Below are 23,187 nucleotides of genomic sequence, written 5' to 3'. Positions count from 1 at the left end.
GAAGCATTGGAAAGGGTGCAGAGGAGATTTACCAGGATGTTGCCTGGTATGGAGGGAAGGTCTTATGAGGAAAGGCTGAGGGTCTTGAGGCTGTTTTCGTTAGAGAGAAGAAGGTTAAGAGGTGACTTGATAGAGACATACACGATGATCAGAGGATTAGATAGGGTGGACAGTGGGAGCCTTTTTCCTCGGATGGTGATGGCTAGCACGAGGGGACATAGCTTTAAATTGAGGGGTGATAGATATAGGACAGATGTCAGAGGTAGGTTCTTTACTCAGAGAGTAGTAAGGGCGTGGAATGCCTTGCCTGCAAAAATAGTTGACTCGCCAACTTTAAGGGCATTTAAATGGTCATTGGATAAACATATGGATGATAATAGAATAGTGTAGGTTAGATGGGCTTCAGATTGGTTTCACAGGTTGGCACAACATCGAGGGCCGAAGGGCCTGTACTGCGCTGTAATGTTCTATGCTCTATGTTCTATGAACTCTAATACACGTCCAGTCGCTTTGAGTGGGCGTCCACAATGACTAAGGACATTAAGCCCATGAAAGGACCTGCATAACTGATGTATAACTGAGTCCAGGGTTTACCCAGCCATTCCCACGAATGTGGGGGAGCTGCTGGTGGTAATATTTTTCCTTAATGGCATTCTGGGCACTGCCCCACCAATGCAGCTATGTCTGCATCCAATCCTGGCCACCAGTCATAACTTCTCGCCAATACCTTCATTTTGGAAACCCCTGGATGACCCTGGCAGAGTTCAGCCATAATCTGGTGGTGATCTTTGCTCGGGAGAATCACTCTTGCTCTCCATAATAATATGCCATCCTCTACTGTGATCTGGTCTATCTGGGTCCAAAAAGGTTTCAATTCTGGTTGTGATAGCCTTTTAGTTTCTCCCATCATCACCAGCTGTTTCAGTTTTACTAGGGCCAGATTTTTCTGCGTCCAAAGTCTGATATTGTCAGTTGTGACTGGAAGTGTGTCCAAAAAATTTAAAATCATGATGGACTTTGCCAGTGGCGGTACCACTGGTGGTGTATCGGTGAGCAGGAGGTGGCTTAAAGCATCCGCATTTTCTATTTGGCCTCCTGGACGGTATTCCAACATGTAATTATATGCACTTAGTTTTAGAACCCACTGTTAATTTTGGCCTGAAGCTATGGGTGGCACTGCCTTGTTCTCTTTAAGTAGACCTAGCAGGCGTTTGTGGTCTGTTATTATTACAAATTTATATCCATAAAGGTAATGGTGAAACTTCCTGACTCCTAATATGACTGCCAAACCTTCCTTCTCTATTGTAACGTATTTACGCTCTGCATTAACGTAAGTCCTAGATGGGCACCCCTCTCCATTAGGCTACCTATGAACTAATAATACGTGATGCTGTACAGGGAGGCATCACATGTCAATACCAGATCTATGGTACCATGACTATAAAAAGTGTAGGACCACACTTAAGAGGGAAGAAATTGCAGAGGCCCTTGCAGAGATTTTTGCTTCATCTTCGGCCCCTGGTGAAGTTCCAGAGGACTGAAGGGTGACTAATGTTCCATTGTTTAAGAAAGGTAGCAAAGACAAACCAGGGAACTACAGGCCAGTGAGCCTGACATCAGTGGTAGGCAAGCTATTGAGGAAGATACTGAGGGACAGGATCAACCAACATTTGGATAGTCAAGGTCTGATCAGGGATAGTCAGCATATATTTGTGCGTGGGAAGTCATGTCTAACAAAACTTTTTGAGTTTTTTGAAGAGGTAACCAAGAGGATGGATGAGGGTAGGGCAGTGGATGTTGTCTATATGGCTCCTTTGATAGTCTCTAGACCTTCATGAAAATCTTCCCAGTACTTGATTAGAACTTCACCTAGGCAGCCATTTTCTAAACAAAAAATATTGATCCAATCTACGTGAATCTTTCTCAACCAATTTCGGCCCATCCAACTTGGACTTGACCCTTCTACTATAATCAGTGATATCTGACCCAGCTGCTTCTCATGAGAGACCCCAGAACTGAGGCTGTACCCTAAATCTGGAAAGGTTCCCTGGTATAGGTTCTCAGTCTAGCTGAGGTCTTGCGCAAACTTAAAGGTTGGAGTTCAGAGCAAATTTTGTTAAAGTCCAGTTCTGCGATCAATGAAACAGCCACGCTGGTATCAACCTTCATCTCTGTCATAAGATAACAAGGTGTAGAGCTGGATGAACACAGCAGGCCAAGCAGCATCAAAGGAGCAGGAAAGCTGACGTTTCGGGCCTCGACCCTTCCTCAGAAATGGGGGAGGGGAAGGGGGTTCTGAAATAAATAGGGAGAGAGGGGGAGGCGGATAGAAGATGGATAGAGGAGAAGATAGGTGGAGAGGAGACAGAGAGTTGCAGTGGGAGAGAGATCCACTGAGGTCTTTCCGGAGGGAGGAGGGTAACTTCTTCGAGGTAGGCATCCTTAGAAGAGGCTTCGCAGTGGGGTTAAAATTGTTTCAGAGATAGTAGGAACTGCAGATGCTGGAGAATCTCTCTTCTTCCTTCGAAGCTGCTTTTCATTTTTTTTTGGAATATCCAAATGATGTTAGTTTCTGGCATTAAAGTTTTTAATCCTGCAATAAGTCAACGCTGTTTGAATCTCTTTCTTTGGAAGAGTTTTACTTTCATAAATACTCTGTTTTGTACCTGTCAGTCAGGCTTCCCTGGATGGACCAGCTTAACAGCCCCAATTAGAGAACTCAAAATTCTATAAGGTCCTCCGGGTTGACCTCATTACAATCACTACAGAAATCTGGAAATCTCTCCTTCAAAAGGCAGAAGATTTTAGGGGTAATTTAACTTTTCAACACAGTGAATGAATAATTTTATTATCCAAACGATGAAAGGCAGGAAAATGGAATTGTTTCTAACTGATTATTGGAACAGTCTTTAGGGACTGAATAGCTTACTGTTGTTCTTATGATGTAGCCGCTGGCAGTTCTGGCTTTCCTTTTTAGCTCAAATGTTTGTTTTAATTATTGTGATCATTCCAACATAGCAATTTATTGATAAAGGAACTTTCATTACAATGCTCCCCACATTAATGTTTTTTAAAAGCATCAAATTTGCTTCACAAAATGTTGCTTATGCTGTTATGTTGGTTAAATGTAGCTGATGTAGCTGCCTGTTTACGCACAGTAAAATCCCACAAAATGCAATTGGCTGGTTAATAACTTTCTGCAGTGTGGGATGACACAGAAATGTTGAGGACACTTGGACAATTCCTTGCCGTTCCTTGAGCAATGGCATGGGTTCTTTAATATCCACCTAAACTATCTGCAAAGAATAGTACTGACGGTGCTAAACAGGGAGAACCAGTTTAGATTAAATACAGGAGTCCCTGGAGTGGAGCCTGAACTTACATGCTACTGACTCAGAGGCCACTGCCACCACTAAACCAACCTGAAACTTGGTTAGACCAAAATGCTGGATTGGAGATAAAAGAATTACATCAGTAAAATCAGAAGTCAGAATCCTTCCTGAATGAGGCAAAAAGAATCACGTAATCAAAGATGGGAATTTGAATAAACAAGAAATATGTAGCTTTCCACAGAATTTTCTTTTAATTTACTTCAATCGTCATCTCTGCAGTTCATCTGTGCTCTGTCCAGCCCCTAAGGCATCATTAGGGAACTGGCCATGTGCCAACTCCACCAATACCCCTGCACATTCCTCTTCACACCTTTCCCGATGAGGGGAGAGAAGTGATTAGCAGTGACAAACAAGGCATCTGCTTCCCTATCAGCGGTGTCTCACGCTCCAAAGCTTGACAATGCCTCCAGCTCCACAGGTCCTAGCTGGCTTCCTACACCAACCCCAGCTGGGACCAAAGCACCATTTGTTCATCACCTAGCCTGCATTACAGAGAAAAAAAACATACAAGAAAAGAAAATATCCCTATAAAAAAATTAGCACCACTAATTTACGCTAAGTGAATAATTCATTCTCATTAATTGCTGGTCAAAGTTATAATGTGGATGTATGGATCTAATAACCTGTCTATACTACATCAATGCTTCCAGTGGCTGTATAACCCAGTCTCTTGTGTGTAGAATGCGTAATTTATACTGTGTGATGCATTTCAAGACTGACAGAAGCACTGGAACAATTCTGCACACTTAAAGCTTGTGCATCCGGTGTTGCGCATGAACCTTTACCGTTCTGAAAAGTGAGCCTCCATGGTGTTGTTGCAAAGGAGCTACACAAGTCAGCAACAAGAAGGGGCAAACTCATTGCTACCATCTCCTTGATAGTAGATGTAAACAAAGGGAATGTGGATCATAGAACCAGTGCTAATACTATTTCTCTGTCTCCATGATTCTTTTGCTCTGAATGGGAGCATGCGTTTGGTCAACTTATGCTGGAAAATAAAACTGCCCTTAGTCTGCTAATGACATTGCTAGTTTATCAGGTTCCTGTGTTTACACTCCAAACCAAATTCCTCAGTCACAGGTCTCTTGCACAATATATCTATGTGCCTAGTGTTCTACTGGTCCCTGGTATTGAAAGCAAGCTATATTTCACAAGTTGGCAGATGTCAAGCTTTCCCTTGACCTTTTTGAGGTCTTGTGAAGTGTAAAATAAAAGGTGCCAGTAATGCTTATTCCAACCACCAAATACACCTGCAGTCAGGTGGTTTACGCTTTTTTTGTTAAACCTGCATCTGAGATGCAGACCTGCCAATATGAAACCAAATCCCCTTCAGGTTCTGAGAAATATTATTACTCAAACTTGCCTGACCTACAGAGTTACTCAACCTAAAATTTGGAGCCTTCCCAACACATTTGCAATCTTTGGAATTCCTGAACTTCTCATACTGCCATTTTTCTGGTACACATTGAAATTCCTTGTTTTATCAATCTCCTTTCCCACTCCCTGGAAGTCGCGCATTCAGTACTTCAAACAGCTTTAAGTAGCAGCATTGCTACAGTAGAGGGTGATATGAAGTAAGGTGGAAGAAGACTCATGTGGAGCATAAACATCACATTAGACATGATTTTTGCAGAGCACTTATCCATTGGCATTTGTAGGTGGTTGCTATACACAAACTGACTACTGCATTTCTTATATTGCCACATCAACTTCATTGTGAAGCTATGAACCATTGTGAGCATCCCGTGCAAGTTCTCCATTCCTCCTTCCCAAAGAACTAATATCTGCTGCTTCTTCCTGCTCTTTCAGCAGTCATTCCTCCTCAGTTGTTTCTCAAGGTCTGTGAAGGCTTCCGTTAATTCTTCTCTCCATGTTGTAGCTGGACTGGAACAAGACAGAAAAAGCAGCATCCTCCTCCATCACTACAGGTGGGATGTTGTTGAGGCCTTACTCATTCGTGCATTTAACTGTTTTCAACGTCACATCAAATTGATTAAAGCTTGGCCTGTGATGGTGGGAACCCCAGGAGGAGGTGGAAAGATCCATCTAGCATTTGGTTGTGACATTTCAGCATTGTCTCTTGCTAATGTGCTGGGCTCTGCCAACATTCAGAATGGAGACGTTTATAGAACCTAGTCTCAGAATCAATCTTGCCTAATTGTTCACCCCCATTCACAACCAGACGTGAGAAGATAAAAGACTTTTAATATAACTTGTTTGTTTCAGAACTGCATAGCTCTGTCTGTAGCACCCTGCTTCTGCTTTTTAGTAGCACGTCATTTTGTGCTGTAGCTTCATCAGATTGGCACCATATCTACTGGTGCTGAAGCTGGCACATTTTTCTCAACTTCTCATTGAAGTAGTGGTGGTGATTCGCCTTGAAGGTGATGGTGCAGTCAAGCCATGCAACCGCAATTCTCAAAACCTCAGGGAGTGGGACTGAAGTCACATACAAGCCAGAGCAGGTAATGCAGTTTTTCTTCTCGACAGAGATTTAGTGAATCCGATGGTTCATGGGGGTCAGTTAACTCATTTGGTTGGACAGCCAGTTAGCGATCCAGAATGATGCCAACTGTGTGGGTTCAATTCCTGTACCAGTTGAGGTTACCATGAAGGTCTTTCCTTCTTAACCTCTCCCCTCACCCGAGGCATATTGACCCTCAGGTTAAATCACCAACAGTCACCTCTCTCTAATGGGTGAACATCCCAATTGTCTGGTAAGACTATGGTGACATTACAGATCATGGTCATTTTTACTGGCAAAATTTTTATTTCCGGATTTCTAAATTCAATTCAAATTCTAAAACCGCAACGGTGGGATTAGAATTCATGTTCTCTGGATTGCAGGTCAATGACATAAACACAACATAATAATTTCTCCATAATTACTGGAGTACGGACTTATGGTAGCAGCGTCGGAGGCGAGTTTGGGTTCCCAGCAGCTTCTGCATTGTCGTGGCAGTCTAGCACCAACTCATGGCTTCTGCAGCGGAGGTAAGTTTGGGTTCCCAAAGGAGGCTGTGTCCAGCACAGATTTAAGAAGGCAGCGGTGGATATGAGTTTGGGCCCAGTACAAGACCTGGCGGCATCAGCCGCAGCTGCGTCAGCGAGGTGGGCCCGAAGCAGACTCATGGAGGCGGTGGAGTCGAGTTTGGGCTGGTGTGTTAGCCAGTGGCATCATTGGCGTCTGCATTAGCGAGGTCTTACAAGGACTCATAGTGGCGAGGGTATTGGCGGAGGCAAGATGGTGCTGAAAAGTGGCAACTTTCGTTCCAGCAGCGTTTGGGGCCTTGTGCCTGGTGGCAAAGGGGCCTTGTGCCTGGTGACAAGGCCCATGATGGAGCACTTAAAACAAGGATTTTAAAGGCGGACACTTTTTTTTTATTTCTTCATTTTTCTGCCTTAATATTCTATGTTGATTTGATTTGATTAGATTCATTTATTGTCACATGTATCTTGTTACAAAAATGCAATAAAAAGTGTTGTTAGTGTCCCCATTCTCCAGTGCCATAAAACACAGAAAAAATAAACCAAATCAAATCAAAAGATGAGTCACCAATCTGTTATAAAGGAGTGGTCGACCCCTTCTCTGATAACTAAAACTGAAATACCCAGAGAAGCTCACCTCGTAATCTATTAAAGGAGTGGTCAAATGAAAGAAATCCCTGATACTCGCTTTATAATCAACAAGTAACAATTTATTTATTTAACTCTAACAATTAATATATTAATAGATCTGCTAACAAACTGAACAATTCCCCCTCAACTACTAACTCTTCCTGAATAAAAAAAATTCTATTGTATGCTGTTCCAATAGATACAAATCCCACGCTTTATAAACGAACTTAATAGAAGAAAAAACTTAATCTCTCAAAATTACAGCCAGGATTAGTCTTCCGAACTGTTCTTTGCCTTCCTCCATTGAACTTGTATGAGGAATAGTAACTATTCGTGTCATAGTACCTTTATTTGGATGCTGTTTACTCTGAGAACTTAGAGATTTCTGGTGGAACCAGTTATTTTCTCTTTCTTTAGAGCTGATGGCTGTTGGGAGCTTTTTTTTAACAGATGGCAGTTTGCTCTTACACCAATTTTCAAACACCCTCTTCTTTTATACCCTTGATGACCTATTAATTTTTTACAATAGGATTGGTCCGAGGTTTTCAAAACCATCAGATTTAAATTTAATTGGGCTTTGGTATCTAGGTTAGATCTAAATTAATTGGCTAAATTCAAACACCTGTTGACTTGGTAAAAATGCTGCTTAGCCTGCTGACAATATAGCCTTTTGCTACGATGTTTCAGTTTCAAGAAATCTCTGTGCACCTGCTGCTGCCTGCAGACATTTTTTAAAATCGTCAAGCCTGAAAAAAACACATCTTTTAAAGGGACCATGCACACTTCCATGGCAACCCTCCCCCCCGATAATTTTACAAACAAATTCTGATGTCCTGCCCTCCAATCCACAAGTACTATACCAACTTGACAATACATCCCCCTGTTACGAAGTTGGGTACAGTACTTGTGGATAGGAAGGCAGGACATTAGAATTTGTAACATGATAGGCAGAAAGCGTGCGTGGTCCCTTTAAAAGATGATGTGTTTTTTATTTCCAAACATTACCAAATTCAAGGAATAAAATTGAGAAGCCTTTTTTAATTTCCTTTGAGAAACTGGCTAATCAGATGAACTGGCCAGAGATTATGTGGGTAATGTTAATTCAGATCAAGTTGGTAGAAAGGGATGGTGAGGTGTTTGCAGCGCTGTCAGGCAAGATGTCAGGAGACTATGAAGGAGTAAAACAGGCTACTTTGAGGGCCTACAAATTGGTGCCAGAAGCATATAGACAACAGTTCAGGAATATAAGGAAGGAACCAGGTCAGACTTATGTTGAGCTTGAAAGAATTAAACACAGCTACTTCGCTAGATGCGTGAGAGCATTAAAGATAGAAAAGACATGTGAGGATCTTAGAGATGTTATTCTGCTGGAGGAGTTTAGAAACTCACTTTCAGAAGTGATAAGAACTCATATTGAGGAACTTAAAACAGCGAGAAGAGCTGCAGAGATGGCGGATGAATACACATTAGTGCATGAAACGAAATTGGGCTTCCGATAGCAATTTTATTCCATGAGGGATAGAAATTGGGAAAGGGGGAGATCCTTCAATGAAAAGCAAAAAGTAGAATACACTGGGAACAGTTTACCACATGTGAAAATAGAAACCCAGGAGGGTGGAAAAGAGGTGAAAGGTCCACGGTAATAGAGGGGGACACATAAAGTCACAGTGCTGATGGATTAAGAGAGATACTTTGAAAAAGGATGTGGTAAAAAATGCTAAACCAGTGGGATTGGTTGAGGTAATGAAGGAAATCCCAACAGAAGTCGAGGAGCTGCAGGAGAGCGCACAACCTAGTCATGGGTTGGATAGTTAGATAGCGCCCGATCGCTAGAAAAACGTCATCTCTGTGGGAGAAGGTAAAGAAGTTAAAATATTGAGAGATATGGGAGCTGGTCAGACTCTAACAGTAAGAGATGAAAGTATTTGCACTCCTTCTGAAATATTACCCGAGACAGTGATAATCTGTGGACAGACATATGTAGAAATAGAATGGGGAGGACTAATACTAGAGTACATGATGTTGATATAGGTAATGCTGTTCCGATAAAACAGCACCCACTACGGGCTTCATCCACGCAAAGCAGCACAGGTACAGGAGGAAGTGGAAGCGATGTTCCAAGAAGACACCATCAAACTGAGTCAAAGTATGTTTTTCCTTTATTCATTCATGGGATGAGGGCATCACTGGCCAGGCTGCATTTATTGCCCATCCCTAATTGCCCAGAGGGCAGTTCAGAGTCAACCACATTGCTGTAGGTCTGGAGTCACATGTAGGCCAGACCAGGTAAAGATGGCAGTTTCCTTCCCTAAAGGGCATTAGTGAACCAGATGGGTTTTCCCCCAAAATCTGCCATGGATTCACGGACATCATTAGATTGTTAATTCCAGATATTTATTGAATTGAAATTCCACCATCTGCCATGGTGGGATTTGAACCCAGAACATTAGCTGGGTCTCAGGATTAACAGTCCAGCATTCATACCACTTGGCCATCACCTCCCCTGAGTGGAGTTTGCTGACTGTGTTGGTTCCCAAACCTGATGATACTCAGTGATTCTGCATAGATTACTGGAAGGTCAACGCTGTGACTAAATCAGACTCATACCCAATTTAAAGGCTGGAGGACTGTGTGGAAAAAGTTGGACAAACCACTTACAAAACAAAGTTGGATTTACTTTGTGGTTACTGGCAAGTACCTTTGTTGGAGAGAGTGAAAGCAGTTTCTGCATTTGTACCCCAAATGGGCTGTATCAATTTAAAGTAATGCCCGATGGAATGAAGAATGAATGCACCAGCCACACTTCAAAGACTTATGAACAGAGTTGTGGCAGGATTGACTAATTGTGCCGTCTATATAGATGACTTTGTGATCTTTAACCACTCACGGGCAGATCACATGGCGCATTTTGCAGAGCTCTTTGAGAGACTATGGAATGCAGAATTGGCAAAGACAGAATTCGCGAAGGGGGAAGCGTCATTCTTAGGACACAACATCAGACACAGATGGATGACATCAAGGAACATGAAGATGATGGCCATCAAGGAGTTTCCAAGACTGTCCTCAAAGAAGGAAGTGCAACAGTTTTTGTGACTGAGCAGATTCTACAGGAAATTTGTATGAAACTTTAGTAGCGTGGTGTCACTGCTGATGGATTTGTGAAAGAAGAACACAATATTCAGGCGGACAGAAGAATTCCAGGAGGCATTTGAGAATTTAAAACAGTGTTAACCACTGCACCAGTTTTAGCCATTCTCAATTTCTTGAAACCCTTTAAAGTCACTATTGATGCAAACGATGTACGGGTTGAAGCTGTGTTGTTACAGGAGGATGATTGTGGAATTGAAAGGCCAATCGGTTATTTTTGAAGGAAACTCAATATCTACCAGAGAAAATATTCAAATGTTGAAAAAGAGTTATTGAGTTTGGTACTGGCCTTGCAACATTTTAATGTTTATGTTGCAAACAAAATATCGGAGTATTGTATACACCGATCATAACCCTGCGACATTTTTGGAAACATTTATAGACAAAAACACCAGACTATTTTGTTGGAGTCTCATGTTAGAAGCATTTAATTTACAGATTGTACATGTTGCAGGTCTTGAAAATGTTATTGCGGATGTGTTATCATGGGTTTAAAAGGAAAATGTGTATATAAGACAGAAACAGTAGTGTTCAATGTTTTTTTTATACATATACAGAATTAGTATGAAATGTGTAACTCTAGATTAATGACCTATGTATCTAGTAATAGGGAGGAAGTGGCCCATTGGTATTATCGCTGGGCTGTTAATCCAGAGACCCAGAAAATGGTATGGAGACCTGGGTTTGAATCCTGCCATGGCAGACAGCGGAATTTGAATTCAATAAAAAAAACCCTAAAATTAAGGGTTTAACAATGACCACGAATCTATTGTTGATTGCCAGAGGGAAGGAAACTGCTATCCTTACCTGGTCTGGCATAGATATGATTCTAGACCCACAGTAATGTGGTTGACTCTTAACTGCCCCCTGGACAATCAGGGATGGGCAATAAATGCTGACGAGCCAGTGATATCCATGAATGAATAAAAAAAAGGCGTTAAGATTTAGTTAAAAAAAGCCATCTTTTCATTATGATGGTTTTTTTCTTAAGGGGGCGGTGTTACAAAGTTGGATATAGCATTTGTGGATTGCAAGGCAGGACATTAGAATTTGTTTGTAAAATGATAAGGGGGAAGAGTGCATGGTCCCTTTAAAAGATGATGTGTTTTCTTCTAGGCTTGGAGATTTAAAAAAATGTCTGCAGGCAGCAGCAGATGCACAGAGAGTTCTTGAAGTTGAAACATTGCATCAAAAGGCTACACAGTTAGCAGAAAAAGCAGCATTTTTACCGAGTCAACAAGTTTTTGAATTTAGCCAATTAATTTGAACCAGGCTCTAGATACCAAAGCCCAATTAAATTTAAATCTGATGGTTTTGACAATGTCGGACCAATCCTATTGTAAGAAATTAATTAGTCATCAAGGGTATAAAACAAGATGGCATTTGAAAATTGGTGTGAGAGCAAACTGCTATCTGTTAAGAAAACAGCTCCCAACAGCCATCAGCTCTAAAGAAAGAGAAAATCAGTGGCTCCACCAGAAATCTCTATGTTCTCAGAGTAAGCAGCATCTAAATAAAGGTACTACGATACTCTTAGCTCATATTCCTGACACAAATAGCTAATATTCCTCACACGAATTCAACGGAGGAAGGCGCTCCTGACTGAAGAACAGGACAGCAGAGAAGGCAAAGAACAGTTTGGAAGACTTATCCTGACTGTAATTTTGAGAAATTAAGTTTTAACTTTTAAAATTAATTTCATATATATAAGTGGGATTTGCATCTATTGGAACAGCATACCATTAGAATTTTGTTTTATTTGGGAATAGTTAGTAGTTAAGGGGGAATTGTTTGGTTTGTTAGCAGTTCTGTTAATTTGTTAACTGTTAGAGTTAGATAAATAAATTGTTACTTGTTGATTGCAGAGTGACTGTCAGGAATTCATTTTATTTCACCGCTCCTTTATGACAGATTGGGAAGTGAGAGGCAGGTTATACCACTTTTCACATTTCCTTTAACAGATTACGAGGTGAGGCAAACTTCTATGGGTGTTTTGGCTTTAATTATCAGAGAGGTGTCATCCCCTGTTTCGTAACAATACACGTGACAATAAATAAATCAAATCAAATCAAGTCAAAAGACGTTGAAGTTCACTTGCTGACACCACAGAAAAACACTCAGTTGCATAAATTACAGAAGCGTGTCTGGCCACTGCACGACCATCAAGAATGCAAGACAGTAGTGAACGAGTGAAAAAGAAATATCATAGATAGGGGTTTAAATTTCTTCCAATTACAGTTCCAATACCATCCTGGATAAACCAGTCCAGAGCAGTGAACTATACTATGAAATCCTCCCAAATCCTCCTTGCTTCCTCTACCACCTGGAATCAGAAGATTATACATTCAGAATAGGCCTTTCAGTTATCAAATCTGTACAGCTAAGGCTACACTAAATCCTAATTGGTCCCACTTTCCTATGTGGAGAAATGTCTTCACCCACAAAAGAGTGGTTAGCCTGTGGAATTTGTTGCCACAGAACACAACTGAGGCCAAAACATTGAATGTTTTCAAGAAGGAATTAGATATAGTTCTTCAGACTAAAAGGATTGAAGGATATGGTCAAAAGTGGGAACAGGGTACTGAGTTGGATGATCGGCCATGATCATTTTGAATGGTGGAGCAGGCTTGAAAGACCTACGTCTGCTCCTATTTTATATGTTTATGCTTCCAGCACTAGGCCTATAGTATTTTTAAAAATACCTTTTAAAGGTTGCAAGGTTACTCAATTCTACTACTCTCCTTGGCAATGCATTCTAGACCCCCACCACCCTCTGGGTGTAAAAAGGTTTTCTTCAAATTCTGTCTAAACCTCCTGCTTTTCACCTTAAAATTATGCCCCCTTGTTATTGACCCTTCAACTAAGGAGAATAGCTGTTTTTTATTCAGCCTGTAAACGGGTGTAGAAAGACATGCCTGAACACCACTACCTGAAAGATCCTCTCTGAGCCTCAACCTTCCTGACTTCAGCTTATTTTGCACTCCCTTTGCTGGATCACAGCAAGAAAAAAATTATCAGCAGGATAAGACTATTCTGCGTCTCTGAGCCTACTCTGCAATTCAATAAGATTATGGCTGATCTGTGGCCTAATTCCACATGCTTGCCTTGGGCCGATATCCCTTAATATCCTTGCTTAATAAAAATTTGTCTATTTCAGATTTAAAGTTAATGACTGAATTAGCATTGATCACCATTTGACGAAGAGAATTCTAAATCTTTGTGCATAGAAGTAGCTCTCATCTCTCCTGAATGGCCTGGCCCTAATTCTTAGACTATGTCCCTTAGTTCTAGAACTTTCAACAAGTGGAAACAGTTTATTTTTATCTACCTTGTCTTTCTCTGTTAATATCCTGAAGACCTATTAGACTCTAATATCAGAGTGGACAAGTTCACTTTTTTCATAATTTACTCCATTATTATCCACTTATCACTGTACTTAAGTACAAGTAACAATATTAAATAAAATTAAAATTAAATTAAATTAAATCTGCAAAATTTTTACTCACTAACCTAACCTACCTAAATTTCTTTGTTGTCTGTATGAAGTTCTTGACAATTTAAATTGCTGCCATTGTGTCATCAGCAAATTTCATTACTTGACACTCAGTCCCTTCATCTAAATTGTTGATATAAATAGTGAATAGATTTAGATTTAGAGATAGTAGGAACTGCAGATGCTGGAGAATCCGAGACAACAAGGTGCAGGGCTGGATGAACACAGCAGGCCAAGCAGCATCATAGGAGCAGAGAGGCTGACGTTTTGGGCCTAGACCCTTCATCAGAAAAGGGGGAGGGGAAGGGGGTTCTGAAATAAATAGGGAGAGAGTGGGAGGCGGATAGAAGATGGATAGAGGAGAGGATAGGTGGAGAGGAAACAAACAGGTCGAAGAGGCGGGGATGGGGTCAGTAAAGGTGAGTGTAGGTGGGGAGTTAGGAAGGGGATAGGTCAGTCCAGGGAGGACGGACAGGTCAAGGGGGCGGGATGAGGTTGGTCGGTAGGAGATGGAGGTGCGGCTTGAGGTGGGAGGAGGGGATAGGTGGGAGGAAGAACAGGTTAGGGAGGCAGGGTTGAGCTGGACAGGTTTTGGGATGCGGTAGGGGGAGGGGAGATTTTGAAACTTGTGAAATCCACATTGATACCATTGGGCTGCAGGGTTCCCAAGCGGAATATGAGTTGCTGTTCCTGCAACCTTCGGGTGGCATCGTTGTGGCACTGCAGGAGGCCCAGGATGGACATGTCGTCTGAGGAATGGGAGGGGGAGTTGAAATGGTTCGCGACTGGGAGGTGCAGTTGTTTATTGCGAACTGAGTGTAGGTGTTCTGCAAAGCGGTCCCCGAGCCTCCGCTTGGTTTCCCCGATGTAGAGGAAGCCACACCGGGTACAGCGGATGCAGTATACCACATTGGCAGATGTGCCGGTGAACATCTGCTTGATGTGGAAAGTCTTCTTGGGGCCTGGGATGGGGGTGAGGGAGGAGGTATGGGGGCAGGTGTAGCACTCCCTGCGGTTGCAGGGAAAAGTGCTGGGTGTGGTGGAGCTGGAGGGGAGTGTGGAGCGGACAAGGGAGTCACGGAGAGAGTGGTCCCTCCGGAAAGCAGATAAGGGTGGGGAGGGAAAGATGTCTTTGGTGGTGGGGTCAGATTGCAGATGGCGGAAGTGTCGGAGGATGATGCGTTGGATCCGGAGGTTGGTGGGGTGGTACGTGAGGACGAGGGGGATTCTTTTAATTTGGTTTTAGTTAATATTGTCACTTGTACCTAGGTACAGTGAAAAATGGACAATGTCGCTACATTCCAATGTCATCTTGGATTACAGAATAAATTATTGAATAAATCATATAAATGGTAAAATACTGAATAAATTAATATTACATTTATATTACTAAAACTGAAACAGCTTCAAAAGTTCAACTTTCCCTCTCTGCTCCTCCAATCGCCTTTGCCCAACAATGTCCCCGGGGTCCACAGCAACGTGCTCCTTTCCTGCCACCACTGGCAGAATAGTTGAGGCTGGAACTCCTGACAACATTGTGAGTGCACCTTCACTGCATGGACTGCAGTGGTTCATTAAGGCAGCTTTCTACCACCTTCTAAAGGGCAATAGGGGAAGAGCAATAAAAGCCGGTGATGTCCACACCCTGTGAGGGAATGTGTGTGTGTCTGTGTGTGTGTGTGGGTACAAAAGAAAATCCTGCGTATTCTGCCAACCAGAATTCCATTTTGTTTGCTGCAGTTCTCTTTGTCATAATGTGCAATGAAATCACCTCTCCAGAAGTGTGTTTGCTTCATATGCTGCCTTCTTAGCTTGGCAGTGACAATGACTGACCTTCCCGAAATCCCCTGTTCTGTTTATTTTTCTTTCTTTCCTTCCAACATACACCACCAACCTCCTCCCCAAAGATAAATAATAATTTAAAAGGTGCGCTGCTAGGGAGTTATGTCTTGATTTTAAGGACCAATTCTTAAGGAAGCAAACTGGTGTGATTTCCTGCTTGTCAAAGACTTACTTGACAAACACCTGGTTTACCCTGGGGTAGTGTCTGGGTGTAAAGGAAAGGCTAAAGGCTAAATAAACAGCATTCTGAAGTGTCTTTTCATCAGGAAGCACTGACTGGGCCTGTGAATTTTTGTTGCTGTTTCTCTGTGTAACAGCTGCTCCAGGTAGAGACAGCATCAAGCGTTATTTTATTTTTAAACTGCTTGTTTTGTGTGAATTTTAATAAGCACAGAAACATAAAGATCCAGAGACAGTTTTGTGAAATGACACCACTGTGAATGTATGTTCAATATTTCCTTTGCATGAATATTATGTCTTTCATAGCGAGGACCATTCATAGTAGAGGCAGGAGAACATTTGATTTTGAGTATCTGATGCCATGTGAAACAATCCCTGTGTGGGTACAGCATGGATTACACACAGAATTTTACTTTGTCCCATCACACACTCCCAGGACTGGTATAACATGGAAGTGGATACAGTAGATCTCTCTCTCTATACTGCCCATCAATTACTCCCAGGCCAGGTACATACTGAGCAGGTAACTCTTGTCCTGTGAATTAACAGGAGCTCCCTGGAGCTGCTGAGCCAGTAATTTGGGTGAATTAACCAAGCTTCATGTGGTTACACAGTGAGTGACCGTCACCCTACTGAATAAACAGGAAGTCCTTGGAGATGCACGCTGCGTGAGTATAACCCAGCTGAACAAACAGGAACCCCATATGGTTTCTCAGCGAGTGACTCTTATTCCTTTGAATAAACAGAGAATCTGTACAGTTACGCATTTGACATCCTGCTCTACAGAATCACTGTAATAATATAGTAGGGAATTAAACAAAGTGAATTTTTAATTAACATGCATCTGATGGTTCAACAGTTTCTTTAAAAGGGGTTTTGAAGTTTGGATTAAAGGTTGGCATATGCTTATCAGAAGGAGCTAAATTTGGAAATAATCAAAAGTTTCGTATGGCCTCAGCGTCTGGGGTTTGATGGGGAGGAATGATATGGGGTTCATGTTTTTAGTAACTGGCCATTGAAGGAATGCGTATTTGGTATAATTTAACTGTAGGATCGGTCTCCGCTGTGATGCACAGTTGCTTGGCACATGCTGTTTTTGTCCTCATTTGAAGAATGGGCACGACAGTGAAGTGAAGTGTGATGATGCTGCTCATGGAGCTGATGTTCAGAATGAATCAGCACCATCAAGCTAAGTGAGTGAAAGGGAAACATTGGAAAACATACAATAATAATAAAACTATACTATAATGTTTGTAACAGAATGGTGTGCTATCCCTCTCACCACAATTCCTTTCCTCTCAAATAACCAGCATAAAGTTTTGAGTTTCATCGAGTCAAGATGATTTTACAAAGCAAGCAGATTCCAATTCTGGATTCCTGATCCCATTCCTGGGGGTTTCCAATTTTTGAGAGTGCTTTTAAGGGTGTTGGTAGGTTCTGGTTGTGAATCCTTGCCAAGTCCTCCTGACCTGGATGGGTCCATTGTGAGATAAGCAGGTCCCAGCAATTTTCTCTGAATCAGACCAATTATTTAGAGTCATGGTTCATAGCACCTCAGATGTGTCATGAACCAACGTGTGCAAGAGGGAATAGTTTGAAAGGTAACTTTGAAAGGTCTTCCTCATGTCCTTCCATGGCAGGCCATGTCCTCTACCTAGCCCCATGGCCCCCCAGTGCCAGGCTATGCCCTCCCATCAATCATCCAAAGCTTCTCATGCCAACTATGGCACTTTATGCCTAATCACTTACTATACATTATATAGATGCAATAAATCCTGTAGTGACAGTAGGGATATAAAAAAGAATTTTAAGAAAAGCAGTCAATACATTCATTACTTTCCACTTTCTTAAAAAACACTCATTTTACTATAAGCTAATAGAAGCATCAGTAATCCAAACCCTTTAAATTATCAGTGGGAGAAGCTGTGAGCACTTAGAAACTCAGAGCCCAGAAATCCATTTGTCCATTGAGACCGCTAAGTATTGTACATACTTGATTAGTTCTTCCCTGAGTGCCAAACAGGAAATGGTGTCTCCTCCTGCATGAACATCCAACATAGAAACACCATCTCCTCCATCACAGATTCCCCTCTCACACTAATGTCCAACATTGGGACACGATCACCTTCAACCCAAACCCTCCCCTTGCACTAATATCCAACTTTGGATCACCATCTCCTCCATCACCCTTGTACTAATGTCCAATATAGAGACACATCTACTCCATCATAACCATGCTCTCGCACTAATGTCGAACACAGGGATACTATCTCCTCCATTATATATTCTCCCCTCACACTGAATCACAAAAAGTTGGTTTGCAGGTGCAGCAGCTAATTAGGAAGCCAAATGGAATATTGGCCTTCATTGCTAGAGAAATGGAGCTTAAAAATGGGGAAGTAATACTGCAGCTGTACAGGCTGCTGGTGAGGCCAAACCTGGAGTACTGTGCACAGATTTGGTCTCCTTATTTGAGAAAGGATGTGCTGGCACTGAAGGGGGTGCAGAGGAGGTTTATGAGCTTGATTCTGGAGTTGAGAGATAGGGTTTATTGGGAGTGATTGAGTAGACTGGGACTATACTCATTGGAATTTAGAAGAATGAAGGGGAATCTTACAGAAACATATAAAATTATGAAGGGAATAGATAAGATAGAAGCAGAGAGGTTGTTTCCACTGGCAGGTGAAAGTAGAACTAGGGGGCATAGCCTCAAAATAAAGGGGAGCAGATTTAAGACTGAGTTGAAGAGGAACTTCTTCTCCCAAAGGGTTCTGAATCTGTGGAATTTCCTGCCCAGTGAAGCAGCTGAGGCTTCCTCATTGCATGTTTTTACGGCAAAGATAGATGTCCAACGTACAAGCGTATTACCTTTATCACAAAACCTCTTCTCCAAACATCCAACATAGATATGCTATCTCCTCTATTACAAACCCCCAATCCACAATAACATCCAATGCAAAGACTCTATCTCTCATTGTAGACGACTCTGATCATCCAACTGCTAAAAATGAATACCTTGATCCTTGGTCTGGGAACATGCATTTATCTCTTCAAGTGCCAAGTTTAGACAGGCAAGCATATTCAACTGGTGAGTACCTTTGGAATGGGAGCACACACACAACAAGCTGCAAGGTTGAGAGGCAGGCAAGGGAGCAAAAGCTGTTTGAGTTGAGAAATACCAAAAGCATGGAAGCAGGGACAGAGATACAGAGTTACAGGGATAGGGAGGAGTTGAGACCATTTAAACACAAGGCTGAGAACTGACACTCAGTCAGCTAATTTTCCATCTGTACTATTTGGTAGAAACCTGGTGCAGCACTTTACTCTCCTGTACAAAGATAATAACTCAGGTTCACATAGTTAGAGACAGCAAGAACTTCAGATGCTGGAGTCAGAGTCAATACAGTGTGGAGCTGAAGGAACACAGCAGATCAGGCAGCATCAGAGGAGCAGGAGAGTCGACGTTTTGGGTCAGGACCCTTCATGAGGCCTAGGAAGGGTGGAGGGAGCTGGGAAATAAATAGAAGGAGAAGAGGAGGGGCTGGGGGATGGTAGGTGGGACGGTGATAGGTGGATGCAGGTAGTAGGTAGTGGAGATTGGTCAGTGGGAAGGGTGGAGCAGATAGGTGGGGAAGAAGATGGGCAAGTTGAGTCAGTCAAGGAGGTGAGGATGAGAGGGAGGGTTGGACATGGGATTTAGACTGGTGCGTGGGGAGATTTTCAAACTGGTGAATTCTATGTTCTGATGAAGGGTCCTGACCTGAAATGTCGACTCTCCTGCTCCTCTGATACCGCCTGACCTGCTGTGTTCCTCCAGCTCCACACTGTCTAGGTTCACATAGTTGACTGATGAATTCCATCAGATTATAACTGGGTGTTGAAGTGAGAAGCGATCAGGCTGCAGCAATGAGGATTTCCACTAGCTTTGTTTGGAGGGTATCAGAGGTCGGATTGGATTTCTATGTGGATCAACCTGTCCAGACTCTCCAAGGAACAGTGGACATGTGGAGAAGAATAGCAGAAGGTGCCAATACAATGAATCAATGAAGACACAAGAGCAGGTCGAGGGCAGAAAAGATTTGATAAGGTCAGTGACAATTTTGGCAGCTTTTCGGAAGTCTCACTTTATCATAACTGCACTCTCAGAGACTGTGCCCTTTTCTGTGAACAATGAAGTGTGAAGCAGGTTTAATTACAAGTTCTGATTAACTGTGTCATATAATGTCTGATAGGTGGAGAGCGACATTTCATCACTGGATTACTGATATAGTAATGCCTAATTAACATTGATCTCAGTAAGATTGCATTTCACAATTATTTTTTCTGCGTTATGGTTTCATGGGTGTCAGCTATCTCATTGGCTGCTGACTCAGCCTCAGGTACAGCCCCCCTCGACGGTATTCCATCAAACATTCTCAGGACAAATTTAGCATAGAATACAGAACGAAGCTTCTTCTGCACACTCACATGACGGGGTGTATGTCACAAGGAAATCATCATAGGTAGCTACTTGAATAATGTTTCAGTAAAATTAGATACCTTAATTATCCTCATTTACTGACCTCTGACATTTGTGGGAAGAGGCTGATGGCAACAGGCAGTGCAAATCCAAATGCGGCCAGGCACACGAGGCTATGCATAGGAAGTGTCAATCTTGGACGTCCCTTGAGTATCCATGTTCTGCGCAGAAAGGTAAAAAGATAAGTATCATTCTTGCCTCCCTTCAATTGTTTAAATATGGATGTCATATATTTTCCCTAATTTTGTCTTGTTCTTTCTGTTACATCTTACAGCTGATAGAATCCTTGAAAGCATCATGAACTGTGAGGAGGAAAGTGTAGAATTTCAAAAGGACGTAGACTGGTTGGTGGACTAGAGCAGATTAAATTTAACACCAGGGAAGTGTGAAGTGATTCATTCTGGTGAGTAGAAATGTGCATAAACGATTAAGGCGGCAAGACAAGTTGAAAGAGTGGTTAATAAAGTATCTAGTACGCTCAGCTTTATTATAGGGGCATTAAGTGCAAAAGCACAGAAGTTATGTTTAATATACATAGAATACTGCTTTTTCCTGAAGTGGAGCACTGCATCCTGGTTTGCTAGCCACACTTTAGGAAGGCTGTGAAGGCATTAGACAGATTGTGCACATTTTTCATGAGACTGGTTCCACGGATGAGGAACTTAATTTACACAGATGGATTGCAGAAGTTGGGGCTATTCCCCTTGGAGAAGGTCATGAGGAGATTTGGTAGAGGTGTTCAAAATCATGAGTGTCCAGACACAGCAAACAGGAAGAAACTGTTTCCCTTGGTACAATGATTGAGAATCAGATTTAAGGAAATTGGAAAAAGAAACTGAAGACGTAAAAGAAAAACTTTACCACGTAGTGAGGTGGTAGGCACATTCTATTGATGCCTTCAGGATGAAATTAGGTAAATATCTAACTAGGGAGAATGTGCAAAGCCAAGCAGTGAAAGCAGGGTAACAGCACTAAATGGTTTGTTCCCTCAGAATGCCAGCATGAACACAACAGGTGGAATAGCATCCTCTGTGCTGTAACCATTCTATGATTCAACATGTGGTATTGTTGTAACCAGTGAAACCAATTATTTATATTTATGTCTTATGAATAATACCAAGGGAGTTCAGCTGCATACCTGCAATGGAAATACTGTCCATATCCAGTATCTAAACCCAGTTTCTTCAGCACTTAGGCTATCACTACGTCCAAAACAGAGGAGCACCTTTAACGACTAGTCCCTTTGAGTATATTTCTAACTTCAGAGAAAATATTTGTTCCTATCATTGTCCCTATCAACCACCCGAAGGCAGGTACATCTCAGCATCAAGAGTAAGCTTCCTTATCTTGTCCCAGCAAATATTCCCAGGACAGATACAGAACAGGGTTAGATACAGAATAAAGCTTCCTATACACTGGGTCATCAAAGCTTCCTTTACACTGTTCAAACATGTGGTCAGATGGATGAAGTGTTTAGTGGTAATATCACTGGACTAGTAATCCGGGATACTAGCCGAATGTTCCAGAGAATTCTGGATGTATGTTTAGGTTTGGATTGGGGAAAAGAAGGCAGCTTATGGTAGATATCAAAGGCTCAAAACAGCGGTTGCCCTAGAGGAGTGTAGAAAGTGCAGTGGATCACTTCAAAAAGAAGGTAACATTAAGGAAAATCCAAAAGCACTTTATATACTATGGACAAGAGAATAACCAGGCAAAGAGGATGACAGTTCAGGAAAAAAGTGGCAATGTATGTGTGGAGCTGGAAGACAGAGCTGCGATTTTAAAACATTACTTTGCAGAGGAAAAGGATGATATTGGTATAGAAGTCAGGGAGCAGGACACAAATAACATGCCAGTAATTGATAACAAGGAGACTAAGGTAGGTGAGGACCTAGAAACGATCATTATCATGAAAGAGGAAGTGTTGGGCAAGTTAATGGAGCTACAGGTGGACAAGTCTCCTGGCACTGACGGAATGCATCCTAGGGCACTAAAAGAGATGGTCGGAGAAATAGCAAATGTATTTGTGGTAATTTTCCAAAATTCGTTGGCCTCTAAGGCAGTTCCAGCAGATTGGAAAACAGCAAATGTAACGCCACTGTTTAAAAAAGGAGGTAGACAAAAGATGGGGAATTATAGGCCAGTTAGTTTAACTTCTGTCGTGGGAAAAATGCTTGAATCCATCATCAAGAAAGAAATAGCAAGACAACTAGGTAGAAATTGTCCCATTGGGCAAATACAGCATGGGTTCAAAAACTGTAGTTCATTTTTAACTAATTTACTGGAATTCTATGAAGACATTATGAGCGTGGTGGACAACAGGGATCCAGTAGATGTGGTGTATCTAGATTTACAAAAGGCATTCAACAAGATGCCACACAAAAGTCTGCTGCATAAGATAAAGGTGCACGGTATTATGGGCAATATATTAGCATAAGTTGAGGACTGGTTAATTAACAGGAAGCAAACAATGGGGATAAATGAGTGCTTTTCTGGCTGGCGATCAGTGACTAATGGTGTGCCTCAGGGATCAGTGGTGGGACCGCAATTGTTTACAATTTACATCAATGATTTGGAGTTGGGGACCACGTGTAATATGTCAAAATTTGCAGATGACACTAAGAAGAGTGGTACAGCAAAGTGTGCAGAGGACTCTGAATGTTTGCAGAGGGATATAGGTAGTTTAAGTGAGTGGGCAAAAGTCTGGCAGATGGAGTACAGTGTTGATAAATGTGAAGTCATCCATTTTGGTAGGAGTAACTTTAAAAAGGACTATTATTTAAATGGTGAAATATTGCAGCGTGTATCTGTGCAGAGGGACCTGAGTGTCCTTGTGCATGAATCACAGAAAGCTGGTTTGCAGGTGCAACAGGTAATTAAGAAGGCAAATGGTATTTTATCCTTCATTGCTAGAGGGATGGAGTTTAAAAGCAGGGAGGTTATGTTACAGCTGTATAGGGTGCTGGTGAGGCCACACATGGAGTACTGTGTGCAGT

At 42.0% G+C, this 23,187-nt stretch overlaps 1 protein-coding gene across 1 annotated transcript in view; it reads right to left on the bottom strand.

The window, feature by feature from the left end:
• Nucleotides 1–23,187, bottom strand: part of sfxn5b (sideroflexin 5b) — a 183,071-nt gene that overhangs the window by 36,685 nt on the left and 123,199 nt on the right. Inside the window, exon 8 of the mRNA XM_048600776.1 lies at nucleotides 20,235–20,352. Within this exon, the coding sequence (XP_048456733.1) occupies nucleotides 20,235–20,352 (118 nt within the window). The remainder of the gene's footprint in view (nucleotides 1–20,234; nucleotides 20,353–23,187) is intronic.

Source organism: Rhincodon typus, chromosome 1 (genome assembly GCF_021869965.1).
Source record: "Rhincodon typus isolate 14 chromosome 1, sRhiTyp1.1, whole genome shotgun sequence".
Classification (NCBI taxonomy): Eukaryota; Metazoa; Chordata; class Chondrichthyes; order Orectolobiformes; family Rhincodontidae; genus Rhincodon; species Rhincodon typus.
This window is presented reverse-complemented; position numbering and strand designations above follow the sequence as displayed.